The 20,796-nt window shown below is 40.1% G+C and overlaps 1 protein-coding gene across 7 annotated transcripts in view; it reads right to left on the bottom strand.

The window, feature by feature from the left end:
- Window positions 1–782: 782 nt before the first annotated feature.
- The window catches only part of npy8ar (neuropeptide Y receptor Y8a), a 53,954-nt gene continuing 33,940 nt past the window's right edge, over window positions 783–20,796 (bottom strand). For 2 of the 7 annotated variants that reach the window (XM_008423149.3, XM_081613450.1), the window contains exons 2-5: window positions 10,151–10,744; window positions 9,296–9,537; window positions 5,466–5,663; window positions 783–5,324 (exon numbers count right to left, since the gene is read on the bottom strand). In XM_008423149.3, the coding sequence (XP_008421371.1) occupies window positions 4,874–5,324; window positions 5,466–5,663; window positions 9,296–9,537; window positions 10,151–10,450 (1,191 nt within the window). In that variant the 5' untranslated portion in view covers window positions 10,451–10,744 and the 3' untranslated portion in view covers window positions 783–4,873. Of the gene's footprint in view, window positions 5,325–5,465; window positions 5,664–9,295; window positions 9,538–10,150; window positions 15,618–20,796 lie in introns of those variants that run through there. The other 5 variants (XM_008423150.3, XM_008423152.3, XM_008423148.3 and 2 more) reach the window with 4 other exon arrangements.

Genomic DNA, 20,796 nt, shown 5'->3' with positions numbered 1-20,796 from the left:
TTTTACCAACAGCCGTCTTTCATAAGAACACTCTGTCAATATATTTTGTAGAAGTGTTGTCATCTGGTTTGTGAGAAGACGAAATATGACTTTTGAAGCCACATCTACTTCATGAGATGCAGTAGATGTGGCTGAACATGTAAAGTCAAACTGGTATAATAGAACAGCAGGGAATGATGCGATAGAAACTTTAACTGAAAAACTGACATTATACATTCATGTAGGAAAAAAGTTATCTCTTTTACTTCTAGAGTTTTAAAAATCAAGACGGTGATCTGGTGTTTATTTGGCTCTAAAATCATTTTGTGATAACTAGACAAGTATAAAAACACAAAAGATTCCATGTTGGCTTTAGCGTTTGAAAAATAATCTCAAAAAGGTTTAATAAACCTTTCACTGGACCTCATGGCTGTCACTAGTTTCAGGACTTTCACTCACTAATCTGTTGTGTCCACACCAACCATCTTTTCAGTGTTTTCTTGTTGAGTGAAAGCTCGTTATTCTATTGATTTAGTTTACATATGAAATGATTTAAACTCCCTGTAATTTGGTTTGTAAAAATCTTTCATGACAAGACTGGAATCTCAGGTTAGAGCTCTTGCAATGCTTTCTGTCTTCTGTCAAAAACATGTGTAAATGATCTGCGTAGCAAAGCTTTTCATCCATCACCCTCTGTCTATGACAGGGTGAGGCTGGAGGAACCTTCAGGTTTAATCTATTGACTAAAACCCAAGTAATCCACACATACAAGGACATCACAGCAAATTAGATCACAACTCCAATTAAAACTTTTTTTTGTGAAAGTAGTTTATTTGGATTCTTTTCTTCACAGATAAAATCACACATAAGCTCATGTACAGTAATATAGCATCTATGACAAACATACAAAAATCACAGCATGAGAAAATGCAATGAAGAACTAAGAGACGTCTCAGATCAGACACCTAGAAAATAAAACCTCTGAATATTGTACAGATTTCATAAACATATCTTACAATGACATTCATTTGCTTATTCTCTCTGCAGCCATTTTTTCTTCCTTTAGAAGGATTCAACTTGTTAAGCTATTGACACACTCTCTATCATGTTCAGCTCTCTTATAAATCAGTATTACTTGAAGTAACTCTCTAAAAGGGTTTTCTTCACCATTAACATAGAATGTGTTTGATCCAGTGTGTTAGCTTGCAGATATTTAGAAAATGAATTGCATTAGCATATTTTTGAAGACAGTATTCAGTATTTAGTGGAGCAATGAAGTTTCATTATTAATTTATCTTAAGTCTAAAATCTAAATACCAACAAGTTCAGTTGGTCTAGTAGGATTATTTAACAGCTGTGTTCATATATATATATATATATATATATATATATATATATATATATATATATATATATATATATATATATATAATTCAGAAATGCCAATGTCTCAAAATTCAGGATATATATATATATATATATAGTTCCATTTCCTGTCCCCCTCCATTCTTATATATATATATATATAAGAATGGAGGGGGACAGGAAATGGAACTATGTATACACGTAGGGTCAGGGTAGCTTTTAAAGGCAACTATCATTTGAAGATTGCTGTGTCTTTACTCAGAGCTTTTTAGACTAATTGTAAAATTTGTTTGATGATCTCAGCCTGTGTTGCACTGTTGACAACAGATGAAACACAGATGTAAGCTGCTTCTGGAGATAGGCACCAGCCCCCTGAAGACCATGCCTTTTGTTGCAGGTGCAATGAAAGATGCAGAAACAGAAGAAATATTTAAAGGGGGAAATATCATTTTCCCAGCACAGACAGAAAGAGAGAGAGAGAGAGAGAGAGAGAGAGAGAGAGAGAGAGAGAGAGAGAGAGAGAGAGAGAGAGAGAGAGAGAGAGAGAGAGAGAGAGAGAGAGAGATGAAACTGTTTTACTTATCTGGTTCTAGGCTGCCGTCATTGAATTTTAATGTTGTTTTACAAATGTACATATTTCTGTTCTTCAAACTGACCAGAGGCTAAAATTCAGAGGTAGCAAAATGTGTGGGAGATATCCATGAGCCCTCAGTTCACCACTCATGAATGGCTCAGAAATTTACAATAAGCCCTAAGCTGGTACATGTCTAGCACTTTGAAGTACCTTTATGTGTTTTCCTACCAAAATGAGAAATTCATAGATAAGGAAGGTGCTTAAACCTCAGCATTATAGCTAACTTAACATTTAAGACAACCCTACAAGGTTTTATGTCATCGAGAAAAAGTAGGACTAAAGAGTGTCAGTAACAGCCATATGTACCATCATAAGTCATATGTATCATCACAGACAAGTTCTATTCAAAATTAAGCCACTTGAATGACTCAAGGATCAAACTGGTCCAAGCAGTTCATACAGCTCAGTAGATGATCACTAACAGCATCTACAATGTGAAGCTATAGTACAGTGATGGTGACTAGAGCTCTACGACTGCATCCAAATAAATACTAGTGAGTTTAAGTGTTTCAAAGTTCGTATGAGGCTTGTTATTATTATAAAGATTTATTGTACAAATTGTCCCAGTTCAGACAAGTTGTACAATAAATCTTTAATTTTGCACCTGGATAAATCAGGTAGAAACAGACGAGCCTTACTACAACTGTTCACTTTACCTTTAAAAACAAAGCTACTTCACACCAGTGGGAGGTCAACGCCATCTGCTAATGTTAGAGTTAAATTATTAATACATTCAATCACCTATGCTATATTACAAACTAACATCGATTTACCCATATCACATTTCTCTAGAGTAATGTAGGCTACAAAACTTGATAACCTTAATTATGCAAATTCAATAAAAGCAAATATGTCACCTTCCTGAAATAATGCCCTCCATCTTTTGTTTTTTCCAAAAGTGATTTTTTTATTTTTGGTCTAAATCATCTTTTGTCCAAAACAAGACATTTTAGGAAAGTGACAATATGATAGTCTGGTATTATTGAGAACATTTCATGTATCCAAACGGGACCAGATGACCCATCATGGTTGGTGCTGCAACGTCTGAATGGGGGAATTATAAAGTGGATAAAACAAATTTATGGCACTTCATTATATTTGTACTGGTATGGTATTCTTTCCCCGATTTCCCCTATGGTGGTGTTGATAATGATAAACAGCTCACCTGTTCTGTATGATTGTAACACACATTGAACCAACGTAATGATGTTGAGTTTGATCAGTAACATAATTTATTATTTTCTGCAGAGAAAGAATACTGTAACCAATTTCTAGCTGTTTTTTCCTTTTAGCATTTTTTCTGAAAAGCTTACTTAGCATTCCTTTCCACATATAAAGAAAACATTTGCCAGTTTAACGCAAACGTATACAGAGGCAAGAGATCTCAACATGGTCATCCCAAATTCTACTCTCATCTCTCCCTGCTTCTCTCTGCCCTCTTCCTGTCAGATAACTTTCAAAAAAGGCCACAAAAAAGATATTTTAAAGAATGAAGGATGATAAGCAAAGCCTCAGCACTTACAAACATGTTCAACTGTTACTCACGTGGACAAACTTGTTGGTACCCCTCTGTTAATGAACGACTGGTACCAGCCATTTGAAACGGACCAGTTCAGAATAGTGCACTATTTTGTTGTTAGCCATTCTTAGGTGTTTCTAGCTGCGTTTGGGTCGTTGCCCTGTTGGAAGGCCCATGACCTGCAATTGAGACCAAGTTTTCTGACAAGGTTGTCAATTTTTGTCCAAAATGCCTCGATAGTCTTGAGATCTCATCGTACCCTGAACCCATTGACAAAGCTGCCCCTGACCAGAACTGAGCCTCCTCCATGTTTCATAGTATGTTTTTTTTTTTTGGTATGAATCAATTTTGGTCTCTGAATGCAGAACTTGGTAAAAACCTCCAGTATTGTCTTGTTTGTCCAAAGGACATTTTCCCAGAAGCTTTGTGGCTTATCAATATGAAATGTAGCTAATTCCAGTCTCGTTTTTGGGTGATTTGCTTTTAACAGTGACATCTTCCATGAAGTCCACTTTGGCTCAGATGAGATGTATTGTTCAATCCAACACTGATTAACCTTGACCATAGAGTCTACCTTTAATTTCCTTGGCGATTGTTCTGGGCACTTTGGTTTCTATTTGTATTCTCCTGCTCTTCAACCTGTCAACAATAACCCTCAGTGATATGAGCATCAAGCTGCTTAGAGATGCTCTCAAAGACTTTATCTTCAACATGTTTTCTTTCTAATCTCCTGGGACAAATCTCTCCTTTGCTTCCTGTGGTTCATTGTGATTTCGTTAGTTTATTTTCAAAACAATTCTGTTGAATCATAATTCAGAAGCAAATCCTGATCTGATTTTTGTTAGTTCATTTTCAGTAAATTTCTATTCATTACTTTTGTCAGTTTCAGGTTATTTCAGTGGTGATTGTGGGGTACCAACAATTTTGTTCATGTGTGTAAACAGTAAAATGTGTTTTTCACCAAAAAAAGTGTCAACGTGTTGTGACAACAACACAGTGTTGGCATCCTGCAGAGTATAGAGGCTCAGACGTTACAGTGTCTGGTATGAGGTTTATCTGTCACAATGGTTGTAACTGGAAAACAGAACCTTTCCAGGAGTGTTGCATGGTTTACACCACAACAGTTCAGGTCCTTTAGCTTCCTCAGTTTTGGCGTTCTGGACTTCCAAATTACATCCACAGTCTTCAAACATTTTAGATTATGATCAGTCACAACAAGAAAAATATGCCGTCAAACATTAGCTTAAAATAGTATTAAACCATTTTCAGCCAGGTCCAAGTGAGGACAGTGTTGGACTGGCTCAAAGTTGATCTTTATCAGTTTCACACAACTGACGCACTTAGGATCTTGTCAAAGAATTCTTCGGTCGGCATTGTTACAAGTTAGCCGGTAATGTTTTGGATAGCAGAGCTGAGCTGATCTCAGGTCTGGGTGAGGGGACACACACCGATCCCATCTTGTTGAGCGAAGTGGCCTTTGTTATGCCCTCGCTGCCCACCGTAGACAAAGGGAAGCTCTCATAGCTCTCACCTGCCCGGGTGCCACACTGGCAGCGCTGCAGCGTCGTCCTCAGCTCCCGCTGGAAGTTGCTGTTGAGGAAGCCATACACCACGGGATTGATGCACGTGGAGGCCATGGCTGTAAGGTGGCAAGCGGAGAAGACAGCGTCATGCTGACATTTTGGCAGGGCCTGGTGATGCCAGTCAAACAGAGTGTTGAAGACATTCAGAGGGAGCCAGCAGAGAGCAAACGCGGTGACGATGGCTAGCAGCATAACATTGATCCTCTGGGCTTCCCGGGTCCTCCTGCTGTGCTCCAGCATGTCCCTGCACAATACAGAATGTACCCATTACCACACTGTTCACTGCTGAGGCTTCACCTCAGGCAGGATTACGCAACAATATGAGACATACATAGTGTCGACTGAGAACAAAAACGTGGTGTCAAAGCAGTGGATTGAAAGACACCTGTGGTGAGAAGACTTTTGAAGTGCATGAGGGAGAGTGTAGCTGTGTGACCTGCGGCGTCTCAGGCGGATGAAGATCCTCAGGTAGCAGAGCAGCACCAAAAGGAGAGGCAAGCAGTACTGGAAGATCAGCAACGAGGTTGTGTAGGCAAGGCGATGTTTGTCTGACGGCCACAACTCCATGCAGATCAAATGGTCCCTTAAAATGAAAAAATATATTTCAAAATATAAACTTTAAGAAAATGTGTTTTTATGGCAAGGTTAAAAGGTTAGTTCAGATTTAGTATTGAAGTGAAGTTATCAGAAACCCTTGGAGTGGTGCAAGCTAACATGATTACGCTGCGTATTCATGGTTCAGAATTTTCAGATTCACCCAGGGGTGAAAGTAAGGCTGAACCTTTTAGCATACCCGCGCTAAAAGATTTTGCGGGGGTATGAAGTACCTGCAAGAGAGAGGAGGGGCTGTCTACTGTAAAACATGAATGGGTTCACTGTGCAGCCGTGAGTTCACCCACTAATCAGTCGTGACTAATCAGTCGTGACTGATTAGTTTTTCAAGAACAATCTAAAACACGACTTAATTAGTTAATGAATACATTTTCTCTCATTTCATATTGTTTCTGAACTCTTCGTGCTTTGCTAGAGCAGCGACAATCGTGGAAGGTTTTGAGTCGATCTCGGCATTAGGTGACAAACTGAACGCAGCCAGGACGCTGAGAGCAGCACGTCCTGCTCTGACTCGCTTAAAACGTTTGTAATTTTATGAAAGAACAACAACAAAAAAATCAACAAAACATGTTCAAATTAATGACCCCACAAATTATCTCAGTAATTATTGTTTCAACAAGGTGTTGCGCAATTCTGTGCGTTTCGGTTCCATTACCAAAATAGCAGAGCAGGAGTTTAAAATTAACTAATCAACCACCGCTGTGTTCATGAGAGGTTTATTAATGATCGCAAAATAAATATCAAGCCTGAAAACCTAATAGGCTATCGTAACGAACTGAATGTTATGTTTTTAACATAACATTCAGTTATGTTAAAAACATAACTGAATGTTATGTTTTTAACGTAATCTCTGGTCGGCTTGTGGAGCGCAGGAGGTTGCCAAGGCAACAGGTGTGCTTAAATGACAGAGAGAGACGGAGAGTAAAAGGGTGCGACTGGTTTAGAGTTGATCACCTGTTCGGGTTGTTTTACCTTTGCCGTGGCGCATCACAGCCGCTGTAGTTTCTGAACGTTCAATAAACGACAAACTTGGACTAATTATCTCGTTCGTTGTGAGTATACGTCATTTACAACAAACATCAAACACAGTAAATATGTCTCATTAGGTATTTAACAAACAAATGGCTTCTACCGCGATAATTATATGAAATTAATTGTCTAATATAAAAAAAATAGGTGCTGTCGGCTCAGAATCTGAGAGGCTTGTCCTTTATTAAACAATTTTGATTTTTGCCTCTTATTTAGTGGAAATATTGATGTTGAGATTTTCTCCAAAATAATAACCTTTTTCAACCTTTATAGCTTCACTGTTGAAAATGAGGCTCTAACAAATGACATTGAAATAAAATCCAGTCCAACATCTGGTTTGAGGTGATTCCTCTGGAACCTGTTGGAGGAAAAATATCCCAACTTCAGAAGATGAGCTTTAACCTAACAGAGCTCTGTGGTTCCTCCTATCAGTATGAGAGTCAGGGTGAGGAGACGCCATGTTAGGAAGAGAAGTGGAAGCTGCAGGATCTTCAGAACAAACAGGTCATGATGCTAGACTACTGATTATCCCTCTTTCTGGACACAGGATCAATATAACCAGTTTAAAAGCTAAAATGAACGGTTATATGCCAGACATGGAAAACTGGGATGACTCCATGCCATGATGTTCAGGATTTAGGTCTCATGGCATCTCAAGGTGTCAACATTGCAGCCAGAGGGCTGAAGGAGGAAATACAGCTTTATTTTGTAGCAGTTCAAGAGCTACCAGCTTTTATTGCTTTGCAAAAAAATTAATTAGCACAGAAACTCCAAAACACACAAATAAGTTATATATATTTATATAACTTATTTGTTATATAAATAACAAATTGCTTTGGGCAGCAATATATATATTGCTGCCCAAAGAGCAGCAATATATATATATATATATATATATATATATATATATATATATATATATAGACATATCAAAGCAGTTTCATGTTAAAGCTACTCTTTTGAGCTTTACATCATGTTATGATATTATTCCCTCATCCAAACATAGCTGGAGTGTTGCTTTAATTCTTCATGCATGTTTAAGAAATCCTTGAACTTTCATGGCAACCATTCAGCTGTGGAAAACACCTGGGCGGACCTAGTCCCGCCTTCGAGGTGCAGCTCCACCTTGAAGCTGCAGTTTCCAAGTTTCTGCTTCCTCCTCAGGGAGCAGACCTCCCCCACGACTAAACCCACTCAGCTCCTTCAGACTAGCCAATAGCAATAAGTAAACACCTGGTGAAACTGCACATCTGCTGAGCTCATTATAGGAGCTATTTATCAGAGCAAAGCTGGTAAAAAGGTTGTTGAAGGGTTAACGGAGGAGCCACGTTGTGATGACTTACTGAAGGTGGAGTTTAAAAAGAGCAGGAATATTTAAAGAGACAGAGGCCCAATTTCAAGATGTCAAATTATGAAGTCAGTTTTCTTTTCAAATTTACTTCAATGTTGCATATTTGATACAAGCAGCATTTTTGCAACAACTGAACTTAACATAGTTACTTGATTGTGTGATAAATAAATAATACTGGCCCTGCAAGATTGTTGGAAGGGTAATATTGGGTCTAAAATCAGAATAAAAATCTTGCTGTGTGAGCCATGTGTAAGCAGCACAGCTCTACCCTTATTTATTCAACCAGCCAGCATGGCTCTTTGTGTTCATTCTCAACACAACTCACTAACCACAGAAGAAAAATTATCTTGAAAGTTTCCTTAATGCCTGGGTTCATCTGAATTGCTATTTCCTGGTCTGATCAAGTTGGGTTTCTGACTGCTGCTGCTATAATTATTACTTCATGCCCATTCTTCACTCCCCATGGTAATTCTCACTGGTTGTGTGTGCCAGGAGGTATCCTCAAATTCTGAAACGTGTTCTTAGTTTGCATCAGGGGCATGAGAAAACATCATTTCATGGGGAAAGCATCACCGATGTTGCACTGCACAGTCTAATGAGCATAAAAATGGCCTCAGCAGCCTCCTTTTCCTTCCACCTCAATTCCAGTTTGTTCACGTTATACCAGGTAATGATCCATGCCCCAGGAAAACTGCTGAAGACAGGATGATGCTCCAGCCTGTGCTTAGCAAAATCCATTAAGCATCAACATCAGGTCTTGCCTTGAAAAAATATTCAGATATTTGTATATTTGTGTATGTAATTAATTGAATGTGGCCGAGAATAGAACATAATTTTGAAATGGAAAGAAAATGATAAATGTTTTTTTTTAATTATTGAGAAATAAAAAATGGGCGTGACAATCTGTGTTTAACCCAGATTCTGAGTCAAACTGGGATGAAGGAATCAGTTAGACACTTAAAAGTGACTTGGGACTCAAAACTTAAACCCATTTAGTCAAAGCAAAAATAAAACTGTTTCTTTTAAGCTCACTCTACCTGCTTTTCACCTGCACAAGTTGGCCAAAATGACCACGTGTCCTGTTTGTGTCCTTCTTCATGTAAAATGAAGCAGCTCTTTTTAAAGCCTCACTGCTGTGTGTTGAACATTTGTGTCGATCCTATTCATGCACATTTATCTAATCTCACATTAAGATCCGTCTGTGGCAAAACCTTCAGTCTCACCTGAAGGGGTTGGAGGGCAGGCTGATGTTCTGGAAGGGGTCATTAGTGAGGATGTTGAAGGACAGGAAGGGCAGCGAGATGAAGCAGCCGACCAGCCACGTGAGCCCCACTGCAAGGTAGGAGTGTCCGGCCGCAGGGGTCCAGCCGGTGGGGTGGAGGATCAGCTGGTGGCGCTCCAGAGCAATGAGCACGAGGGAGAAGATGGACACGGTCACAGACATGCACTGGACAAAGGGCGTCACCTGGACAAGGTCAGAACAAACACGTGTCTAGTGAAGGCTTTCAGTGATAATCATTCAGTTCTTAAACCAAATATGCATATAGATGGAATATTTACTTTGTGTTGAATCTATATTTAGCAAACTGTGTTACTCTGTGTTTGCATCATCTGTTTTGAAGAGGAAGCCAATTGGTGGGAAAGCTGTGATTTTTAACGGGGGAACCAGATGTGGCAGTTTGACATAGTGGGGATTTTCTCTACTAGGCAACGTTTGTCCATCCACTGAGTTATGTGGATGAATAAAAAAGAAAATGGTGATGGGAGGTTCTGCAACAGCTGAAATGATAGCTCCAACTTCACAGTCTCTGTAAAGCACTAGCTAGCATAATAATACGACGACAGACAAACACATGGATGGTTTCTCTAGATCTTGCTGAAACATTCGTCCTCATGGGACATGTTCCTTCTTCTATACAACTACACACCACTTTGTGTTGGTCTGTAACATCAGGTCTTAACAAAATGTACTGAAATTTGTTGTTCTGATGTGACAAAGTGTGAAAAAGGTCAAAGGTTATGATAACTTTTGGAAGGCAGCGCTGCAGCCTTCTTGCCATCAGGTGTGATCCGCTGACCTTACACAGGGCCTCCCCCAGCACCCAGTGGTCCATCAGCGTGTAGATGACAGTGACCGGCAGACACACCACGCACATCAGGATGTCCGAGCACGACAGGTTGGCGATCAGGATGTTGGTGACGTTGCGCAACTCCTGTTGCCGGGTGATGATAAATACAAGGCCTGCATTGCCCAGCAACCCAATTGCAATGACTGCACTGTAAGCAACAATCAGGAACGTAGCGCCGCCTACTGAGGGCGGGCACTGGGATGTGTCTAACCAATCAGTGGCCTCCAAGAAGGTTGTGTCGTTAGACATGGCAGGTGGATGGAGGACGGGGAGGGAAGCGGATGGGATGGGTTGGTAGGTTCAACTCAGAGGCCTGAGGCTGTGGCTGAACTCCTACAGGGGATCAGAACGAAGATGACAGGAGGAGAAGGAGAGGAGAGGAGGAGGAAGCAGAGAGGAAGCAAAGGTCATGAACAGGATTCAGGAACGTCTGATGGAGCTTCAGAAGCATGTCCAACACAAGCAGAAATTCAAATGTAGAAGTTGCCCTGCTGTTTCCTCTTTGTTAGCATCCCGGTGGATCAGCTCTGCATCAGCAGCTTCCTGCAATAAAACAGAAAAACAATGCAGAGTAACGAGGACGGCGCACCAGGTGGGAGAAGGTGAAGAAGATCAGTGGAGATGAGGGACTGAATATTTTAGCTCATGCTGTTCTTCTTCTTCTCTTCTGCCTGTTTTAGTTCGCTCTCAGCAGAGCCGCTCTGCAGCCCCCACAGACGCTCATTAATATACAGCAGGGGTGCCCAAACGTTTTGAGAGCAAGATCTATTTTTTCTCTCACCAGCCGCCTGAGATCTACCTCATGACACAAAGACATAAAAATTGCAAATTAAACTCTATTGACTTATTTTATATGCGAATATACATCAGTTATAGCAGAAATAACAATGTGACATAAATCCTAATCCAGTTTCTTCGTCAGTGAGATTCTGACACTGGGAGCAGCTTACTGGTTTCTCAGTCAGAAGCTGGTTGCAAACCTGACGTCAGCAGGTGTCAGTCAGTCATGGTGGATCTGAAATTTGGTTTGATGACCTCAGTATGAGAAACTACAGACTGATGGGAAGAAACACAGAGCCCAGTAAAGGTAAAGGCAAATCTTCTGAAGTAGGGATATAATTCATTTAATTTCACATAATTATCGCGGTAGAATTTGTTAAAACTTAATGAAATATGTTTGTCCTATTTGATGTTTGTTGTGACGTATGCTCACAAACGAACGAGGTAATTAGTCCAATTTTGTCGTTTATTGAATGTTCAGAAACTACAGCAGGTGTGATGAGCCACAGCAAAGGTAAAAAAAAAAGGTAAAACAACCCGAACAGACTATCACCTGAAAACATTTCCTACCTTTTTACTCTCGGTCTCTGTCGTTTAAGCACACCCGTTGCCGTGGCAACCGCCTGCACCCCGCAAGCCGAGCAAAGATTAGGCTACATTAAAACACAACATTCAGTCCATTACGATATCAGGTTTCCAGGCTTGATATTTATTTCTCGATTATTAATAAGCCTCTCATGAACACAGCGGTGGTTGAGTAGATAATTTAAACTTCTGCTCTGTTCGTCAGTCGGTCTTTGAATCGCCTTTTTTTCTTTTTCTTTTTTTTGTTAATGGAACCGAAACGCACAGAATTGCGCAACACCTTGTTGAAACAATAATTACTGAGATTATTAATTTTAACATGTTTCGTTGACTTTTAATAATTATTCTTTTTTAATGAAGCTACAAACGTTCAGGATCTTAGTGAATATTTTTGATAAGCCTATCAGAAGAGGACGTGCTGCTCTCAGCGTCCTGGCGGCGTTCAGTTTGTCACCTGCCGAGATCGACTCAAAACCTTTCCGCGATCGACGTATTGAGCACCCCTGATATACAGCATTGTTGGTTTAATGGCACATTATGCAGCCCGGATCACCAGGGATACTCTGTTTGTAGATGAAGCAAGAAAGACTTGATCTGAGTGCGTCTGCTAAACCATCACAGTGAACACTGCCTGTCGCTTTGACAGGAAATCTAAAATGAGACCTGGGAGTCCGCTTACTTCAGAGCTGCAGAAGAATCAGGCAGTCTGCTGCCCAGACGGCGACATTCAAACCAAATGAAAAAAAAAAAAAAAAAAACACCAAAGAGACGACAAGAAAGACCAAAGATGAATGGACAGGTAGACAGTCTCCAAAGAGCAAATGTCACGGAAGAAAATCATTACAAAGGTCTGTCAAATAAAACCTCTATTGAGCTGCTGGGGAGAACTGATGAGAAAATGACTCATTTTCTGCTTTATTCTGACATCCTTGTCCTTCACTCCTCCGTTTGGTCAGTGCTGTAATTATCTTGACCATTTCTGCTTGTGTCTTGTCAGCCTGGGTCTGTATGAACTGTATTGTGGTCTCTTTTCTTTTAGCCCCAGAAATCTGGCATTTTAGCTGCTGTTTGTGGACTTTGGTTCATTTTTGATCAGCCAAGAGTGTTTGACTGTCAGCAAAAGTATTTCAAAAACTTTTGAGGCAACGATTTCCAATCATAATCCCAAATCAGCTCCTGCAGCAACATGCACGGACACATCTGAGGCAGACAGAGGACAAGTGGCTGCCAAAAATATAGACATGAAAGAAAAGAGCCCAAAGGCACAGAAAATAGAAATATTCATGCTAACATCTGTGAGAAGAGGTTCACAGAAATGCTTTCAATCTAAAGTTGATTTCAGTTACATGGGTTGCTGAAAACCTGATCAGAAGAGACGAGTTGGAGACGATCCTGTGGTCGTTTTCCTGATAGCAGAGCAAACCCTTCAATCCAGCAACACATTTCCATATAGAGGGAATTTCATTTGATTCCATAGGGAGCAAACACATCTATCTGTGATCAACACACATATCATAAGTCAGAGGTACATTTACTCTTTCTGGTCTTATTGTGTGCATTACAGACTTAAATGTTCTTATTTACATTTGTAATGTTTTTCCTGCATCTCTGGCTACATACATACTGTATAAGGAGCTTGATGCTCCAATGCCTGAATGTTTATTCAGGCATCAGACGTCTCCTCTGATTGGCTGATAGATGATGAGGCTAAATTATGAACACAACTCATGTAATTGTTTATATCCGTCACTGACGTGACTTTTAATGACATATAGCATGAACAAGCTTAAACATGTGTGATTTTAATTTCATTTCTTAATTAATGGTAACACCGTAAAGGCAAAATTCTATTTTTGCAACATTAGCAGAATACGAATGAAGATCTCTGCACATTTCTAAAGGAAACACAGATTGTGCATCCACACCTGCCAGGTCCTGGGTTCTGTGCTGGATTCTCCCCTCATGCATCTCACCTCATGTGATCTGGCCTGCCTGTGTTGTTATCAGTCTGTTACTTCATGAAGATCTTTGTCTGGGTCCTTTCATTCCTCAAATCCTGACAGACGAACATGGCTACCCTCTGGACCTGGCAGGGTTTCATGCTCTGGGGAGACTAAAAAGACAGCCAGGATGCAACTGAACTTCATGGCCGGTCTTACCCTCCGTGGAGGAGAGTTAGTGCTGAGGAGATACTGATAAACTCTCTTAGTGAGTTTAAACCTTTACTTTGATTTGATGATGCTGTGTGAAGAGGCTGAGTGGAATCAGTAGGCGACAAGCCGCCTGAACCTCAACCTGGTTGACCAAACTTGTGAAGCCACTGGTGTATTTAAGTCTGCTGTTCTGGTGCAGAGTTAAAAAATGAATTTGTGACAGTACATGTTTGTCTGTGTTCAAAAAAAGAAACATTTTAAGTCAATTCAGTACTGCTTTTCTGTATCAGATTGGGATCGACCGATACTAAATCTCAAATATCGGAGTCGGAAGTGAAAAAGTGCATCATGCATTCATGATTGATTACTCATCATTTTTGCTCTTAGCTAGAAAGAACTCTGTGCCTTCATGAAAATTTTCCAATTTCCTGGAGCCATGGGAAATATCATTGATATACCATTTCCCATTGTTTATCAATACCATTAAAATGTTATTGAATATCTTTCTCAGTATCAGTTTCAAGTTTGAAATGTTAGTATTGTGACAACCTTGTAATGGTTGATACATTTGACACCTACAAAGAACTAAAACATTATTCTCTATGAGGAGAGAGAGAAAATGTCGAAAACAGCACAGCATGAAGGCTAATCAAGTCAGAGAGAAAATGACAGTAACTACAGCTCAGATTGGTTCTACAAGCTTTTGAATGACGAGGTTCACCTAATTACTTCCCGTCACAGGAACTTGTTTCCCCAGCGCTGTACATATGCATGAATGCAATCAGTTGATTGTCACCATTGCTGCTGCCATTCTCCATGTGTGCAGAGCTCCGTCTGTCGCTGCATTTTCGATCTTTTCTGTCATTCGCTGTAGCCCCCGAGGGACGGAGCTGCCAAAGAATGAGACACACTCGCAGGTGTTGCTGCTCCTCCGTTTTGACTCACTCGCTTCCACCCACCCCAGATAACATTCATCAGAAATCCTGCTATCTGCCGTGTTGTTGTTCCTCCACACATGCATGTACACACAATCCTGTTTACCTGAGCATGTTCAGTCACCTGGAGAATTTGAACTGTGCAAACTTGATGGGACTGATCTGAAATTAGGCGTACAGACATGTGACATTGAGTCTGAGTGGTGACTATGGTTTGGAGCTTTTTATAAAAATAGATTTTTAAATGTGCTGTTTTAGGCATGTGTCTCACCACTGAGTGTCAGTTATTGCTAGGTGCACAGAATCTGAATGTGTTGGTGTCGTACCATGCACAGCAAACCCAGCATGGCCAAATTTTCACTCAGGTTTGATTTCAACACGTTTAAAGTGTCTGCATGGGTCCAAACCAGAGAGAGAGTTTAAATCTTTTTGGAGAGCTGGTACATTGACTCTGTCAAGTACTAAATCTGTCTGCAGTTAATCACTTAACGCTTAATAACACTAAGTGTTAAATGGTTAAATATGAACTCTGTTGATCATGTCACTCATTTCCATTGCGGTTTTAGAAAATGCATCTATTTTGATACAGCTGAAAAACCACCTCATCCCAGTGAAAACTTTTTCAAATTGCTGAGCTGCCTTTAAGCAAATTAATTTTTATAATTTCAGTTTGAGGAACACTGTGTGGTTTATGGAAACACAGCTACTGATGCCCATAAGAACCCTGAGGTTCTTTTTCATAAGGAACCAAAGCGCAGATTGTGACAAATACTCTAGATCACAAAAATCCAAAATGTTCTTTTCAAAGTCAGTGACAGAAAACTCTGAACTTCAGGGTTAACTCAAATGGCTGTGAGCTTCAGGTTTTCGTCCCGTTACTAAACCACACACCTGTGATAATGGATATCCAGTAACACTTTATTTGAAGGGGTGTGCACAAGACTGACATGACGCTGTCATGAAGTGTCATTCGGTAAATAATGACACTTTTAATGCAAAGTTGCTCTAAAAGTTGCATTAAAAGTCCATTAAAAGTGCCAACTTTGCATGATTTTGTAAATTATGATTTACAAAATCATAATTTTGTAATCATAATTATGATTTTGTAATCATAATTATGATTACAATTATGATTGTAAATAATTTACATGGGGGCTGCACAGTGGCGCAGTTGGTAGAGCTGTTGCCTTGCAGCAAGAAGGCTCTGGGTTCGATTCCCGGCCTGGGGTCTTTCTGCATGGAGTTTGCATGTTCTCCCTGTGCATGGTGGGTTTTCTCCGGGTACTCCGGTTTCCTCCCACAGTCCAAAAACATGACTGTCAGGTTAATTGGCCTCTCCAAATTGCCCCTAGGTGTGAGTGTGTGTGTGCATGGTTGTGTGTCCTGTGTGTCTCTGTGTTGCCCTGCGACAGACTGGCGACCTGTCCAGGGTGACCCCGCGTCTCGCCCGAAACGTTGGCTGGAGATGGGCACCAGCAACCCTCCCGACCCCACTGAGGGAAAAAGGGTGCAAGAAAATGGATGGATGGATGGATGATAATTTACATGTAAATTTTGATTTTGTAAATTATGATAATTTACAAAATCATGTAAAGTTGGCACTTTTAATGGACTTTCAGTGCAACTTTTAGAGCAACTTTGCATTAAAAGTGTCATTATTTACCGAATGACACTTCATGATAACTGTGATAAACATTCATAAAGACTTCTTTATGATCATGACAGGTGTTATGTCATGTTTATGACAGCGTCATGTCAGTCTTATGCACACCCCTTCAAATAAAGTGTTACTGGATATTCAACCAATCCACTGCATTTACACACTGCTCTGAGTTTCCCTGTGTTTAGTATATTGAGTGGTATCTGTATTATTTTTATGAACCTGTTCCACAACCAGGAGAACTGCATTCTTCCACTTTGCAACTGTGACAGGACAGGATCATGCGCCACCAAATGAAAGCCACAAGAGCGCTTCGGATGGGATATCCCACTTGGCTCACACCTAGAAAACGCATGGATGAGCAGTACAACACAGAGCAAGACTGTGTGCTGTGATTCATGCATCTCAGTGTATTTTCCTGTAAACAGAGCAGGGCAGAGTTAGAGTGGAGTCAAAGAGCTGCACGGCTCTCTGGAGGTGACAAGCTGTGAAATTCATTGTGCTCACTCCTGAACGCGCTGCACCAATGAATAACACAAGTGCAGAAATAAGTTCGGCCTTCAAATATTTACTGTGACTGTTTGCATATGGACACAATGACAAACTCCATGCAGCAGAAACGTCTCAGCGATGGCTGTGGTGAATCACAGCGGCCTTCACGGGTCAGCAGATGTTTCTAGCTGCAGGTAGGAGTTCTGTCAGCTGCTCTAGAAACAGGAATCAAAGTTCAATCCAATTCTTCTGTTCATCTTCATAAAGGTGAATGTTAGCATCATATAAGACACATTAAGTCAGGAGTGTACAAAGTCTGTCCTCAAAGGCCAGCATGCTGCATGTTCTCCTTTCTGACTCAAAACACCTGGGTCAAATAATGACTCGTTAGTAGGTCTCTGCAGAACACTATCTGTGTTTTCATCGACTGTATCAGTGTTTCTCTACCCTGGTCCTCACTGCCCCCCTGCTCTGCATGTTTTAGATGTGCCTCTATTCCAGAACAGCTGATTCAAATGATTGCATGACCATCAAGTCCTGCAGAAGCCTGGTAATCACCCAGAGATACAATTCAGGTGTGTGGCAGAAGGGAAACTCCTAAAACATGCAGGACAGGGGGGCGGTGAGGACCAGGGTTGAGAAACACTGGACAATATGACGGCACAATTTGACATTTCAAAAATAAATTTGCTAAATGGAAATTAGACAATTTTGAAAAATTCTTGTTTTTAATAAAAAGTTTTGGTGCTAGGATGAGGTGGGGTTTTTTTCAGCCATATTGACATTGATTTACTTTGTAAAACTGCAATGGAAACAGTTTTTTCACATCACATGATCAACAACCAGATGCAAACCATGAAGAAGATGACAGGCAGTAGTTTGAGGATCATGGAGCGATCTTAATGATTTATCATGTTAAACTTATTCATGTGTCATTTTAATGTAATTTTTTTCATTTAAATGAAACAGCAATTGCAAAATTATGTTGTTTTTCCATTAGCAGAATATTGACTGAATATTGAGTTTCACGCACATTTGTAATTGACATGCCAAGGTGGCATCAGGAACAGAACTAAAACCTGCAGGACATTAAGGACCAACTCTGGACACTGCTGCTTTAGGCAAACTGAGCCTTTATTCGTTTTCATAATTCCTGGACTAACACTTCAACCACATTGACAAGACACCGTTCCTACAATTTCCTATTATCTATCTCTCCACTTTCAATAGCTCCTTAATCCTTGCAGAGTAGCAGTAGTCGGGTCACATCATGGACTGACGCCGGTTCGTCACACAGCAACAGAGAAACACACAGCCAGGCATTCATACACTCATACCTAAGGGCAATTTAGAAAACCTAATTATGTATTGAGTGCATGTTTTTGGACTTTGAGTGACCAGTGACAACCCAAGTATGTACGGGTAGAACATGCAGTAAGGCCAGAGCCGTGATTTAAACCTTTAAGGCTCAAACAACTGCACCACGATGCATATCACTGATTAATATGAATAAGAATAGGATAATAGACATTCTGTATCAGTGTGACCGTGATGTGGCGACAATGAACTCATCTTGAATGTGCATAAAACTAATTAGACGATTGATCCTCTGCATGAAGCAGGCAGCACTGTGAGGTTCATGTTTTGTGATTTATCCAGAACATTTAGCACAATTTAACACAAATGAAATTAGCAAGGGGGCAAACACTTTTTCACACCCATGTATGCTGAGCAGAAAAAGTGAGGACATTTGTATTCCATAACATGAGCCTTTTTACCACCGTCTTATATCGTTGGAGAGCTTGTTGATTTCTCTCTACATGGTGCCACAGTTTTTGAGAGAGCTAAGGATTTGGGCAGCAACCATGAACAACTTAGAGAAACCGCTCTGCCTGTGCCAAACTGCTTAAGCACCACTGAGGCTCCTCTCTGCTCAGTGAAGACTGTTAAATCACCAATATGTCTTGATTCTTCAGACTTTCATCATCCAGTCAAACAAACACACACCAACTGGAGTCAACAGTGGGATAAACTGTTTGGCATCGACACATGCTCTACTCTTCAAATGTGGAATTATTTAAAGAGAAAGAAATCAGCTCTCCAGCAAAATAACAATTACTGCCACAAAGCTTTATCAAAGTATAAACACAAGTGTTCTTACTTTATCAGCTCTCTTATTTCCTTTTCTCATCACTGAAACAGAAATAAAAAGAACTGGATATAGCCAATGTTCTGTAACCTTTTGTTTCCTTTCCCACATCAAGCCAGTAGCTGAACTGTTTAACTATCGGTTTCTTTGCCTCAATAACTTTAAACTTTATAGAAATATGAAAAGCGTATAAGAGTTGGAGAAAATAGCAAAGTGTCACTCAGGATGAAAGATCCGTGTCCATCAGGTGAGCAGAATGTGAATGTCAAAGCAAATCGCAGAGACCTGAGAAAGGACCTGAGGGACGCAGCATCCTGGACGGCATGTCAACCTTTCAGTTTACAGATCCTTTGTAATCACTCTGACCCTGATATTCATAATATAGCTTTGCAGATTAGAAGAAAATAAGGACCTGTAAAGATACCAGATCCTTAAATAAAAAATGAATCATGCAATAAAAATGTGACGTTAAAAATGTAATTTTACAAGAAACATGGATGTTTCTCTGACATGCAGGTGGACAGAGGGGCCTGCTGCTCTGAAACGTTGCCTCACCCTGCAGACAGTGACCTTTGGTATTTAGGTTTTTCCTATTAGTCGTGACTTTAAATGACCTCACGAAGCTGCTGCTGCTGCAGCTCTGTTCCTGTTTCAGCAGTAATCTGTCAGAACAAGTGTGTTCAGGAAAAACATAAGTACATTGCAGTGAAAAAGCATTCATCCCCCTTGAACCCGTTTCCATTGTGTTTTGTACCAATGGAAGTGGGTGGTAACATTTACTTGAGTGACTCTTTAAAAGAAATGTTCTTCTAAAAATAGCTTTGCAGCAGCGAATAATTTGACTTTGAAGTGACGCAACTTTGACCTAATTACAATATTTTCCAGCGACTCAAATTCAAATTCACTGAATGAACATCCAGCACCAGAGACAGAGTTCATGCTGAAATGAGCCTTCTTTGCTTGGAACAAGCTTCATTTTGCTACCTGCTCGACCACGCTGGGTTCACAACTCAAGATGTCCATATTGTCATAGAAAGTCATTTGCTTCTACATATTAATTGAAGACTGTAAGTTTTGGATTCAAATGTTTCACATTATGAGAAAAATTAGATTTGGAAAGGTCTTTCTTCTGCCTCAATAGTTAATTAATAATCTATTGGTATGAATTTTATTTTTATCTTCAACATACCAGGATTTACACATTATTTTAATCTGATTCAATCTGATTGCAGGTTTCAAATCTAATCAGATTGTCTTATCCATGGTTTATTGTCTCCTTCATGTTTCTCTGTGTTCTGCTCAAATTGTTTCATGTTTCCACGTCTCTCTGCTTCACCTGCCAGTTACTATCTCTATTCTGCAGCTTCATTCTATGCTGATTCTCTTCTGCTGCAGTCATGCAGGCGACACAGAAAACCAGCAAAAAAAAGGAGCTCTGGTCAAATAATACTGCAGCTGAACATTTTGGCCTACATGCAAAACACTTTGAGGCATGATTTTTAAAAGGTTTGTGTCTATTTAAACAGGTCCAAACAAGGCACAACCGGTATTTTTGTGCTTTCTGATCATCACAAATCGCAAATATCCCTGATGGAGACATGCAGATGTCAAGACTTACAACCCACAATGTGATTTTTCAGACCTGAATTAGATTCAGGTCTGTAAAATAAAATATATATTTTTTATTTGCGTCTATATTTAGAACATTTGAAAGACAGGTGCAAACTGGCATGGAAAAATGTATGAGTGGAACAGATGAATGCAACTGGCCTGTGGACATTCTTTATGACATTAAGCTAAAAACAGAAACAGCTCGACTAGCTTAAAAATTGTGCCATGTT

This window comes from Poecilia reticulata, chromosome 12 (genome assembly GCF_904066995.2).
Source record: "Poecilia reticulata chromosome 12, P_reticulata-male-v2, whole genome shotgun sequence".
NCBI classification, from domain to species: Eukaryota; Metazoa; Chordata; class Actinopteri; order Cyprinodontiformes; family Poeciliidae; genus Poecilia; species Poecilia reticulata.
This window is presented reverse-complemented; position numbering and strand designations above follow the sequence as displayed.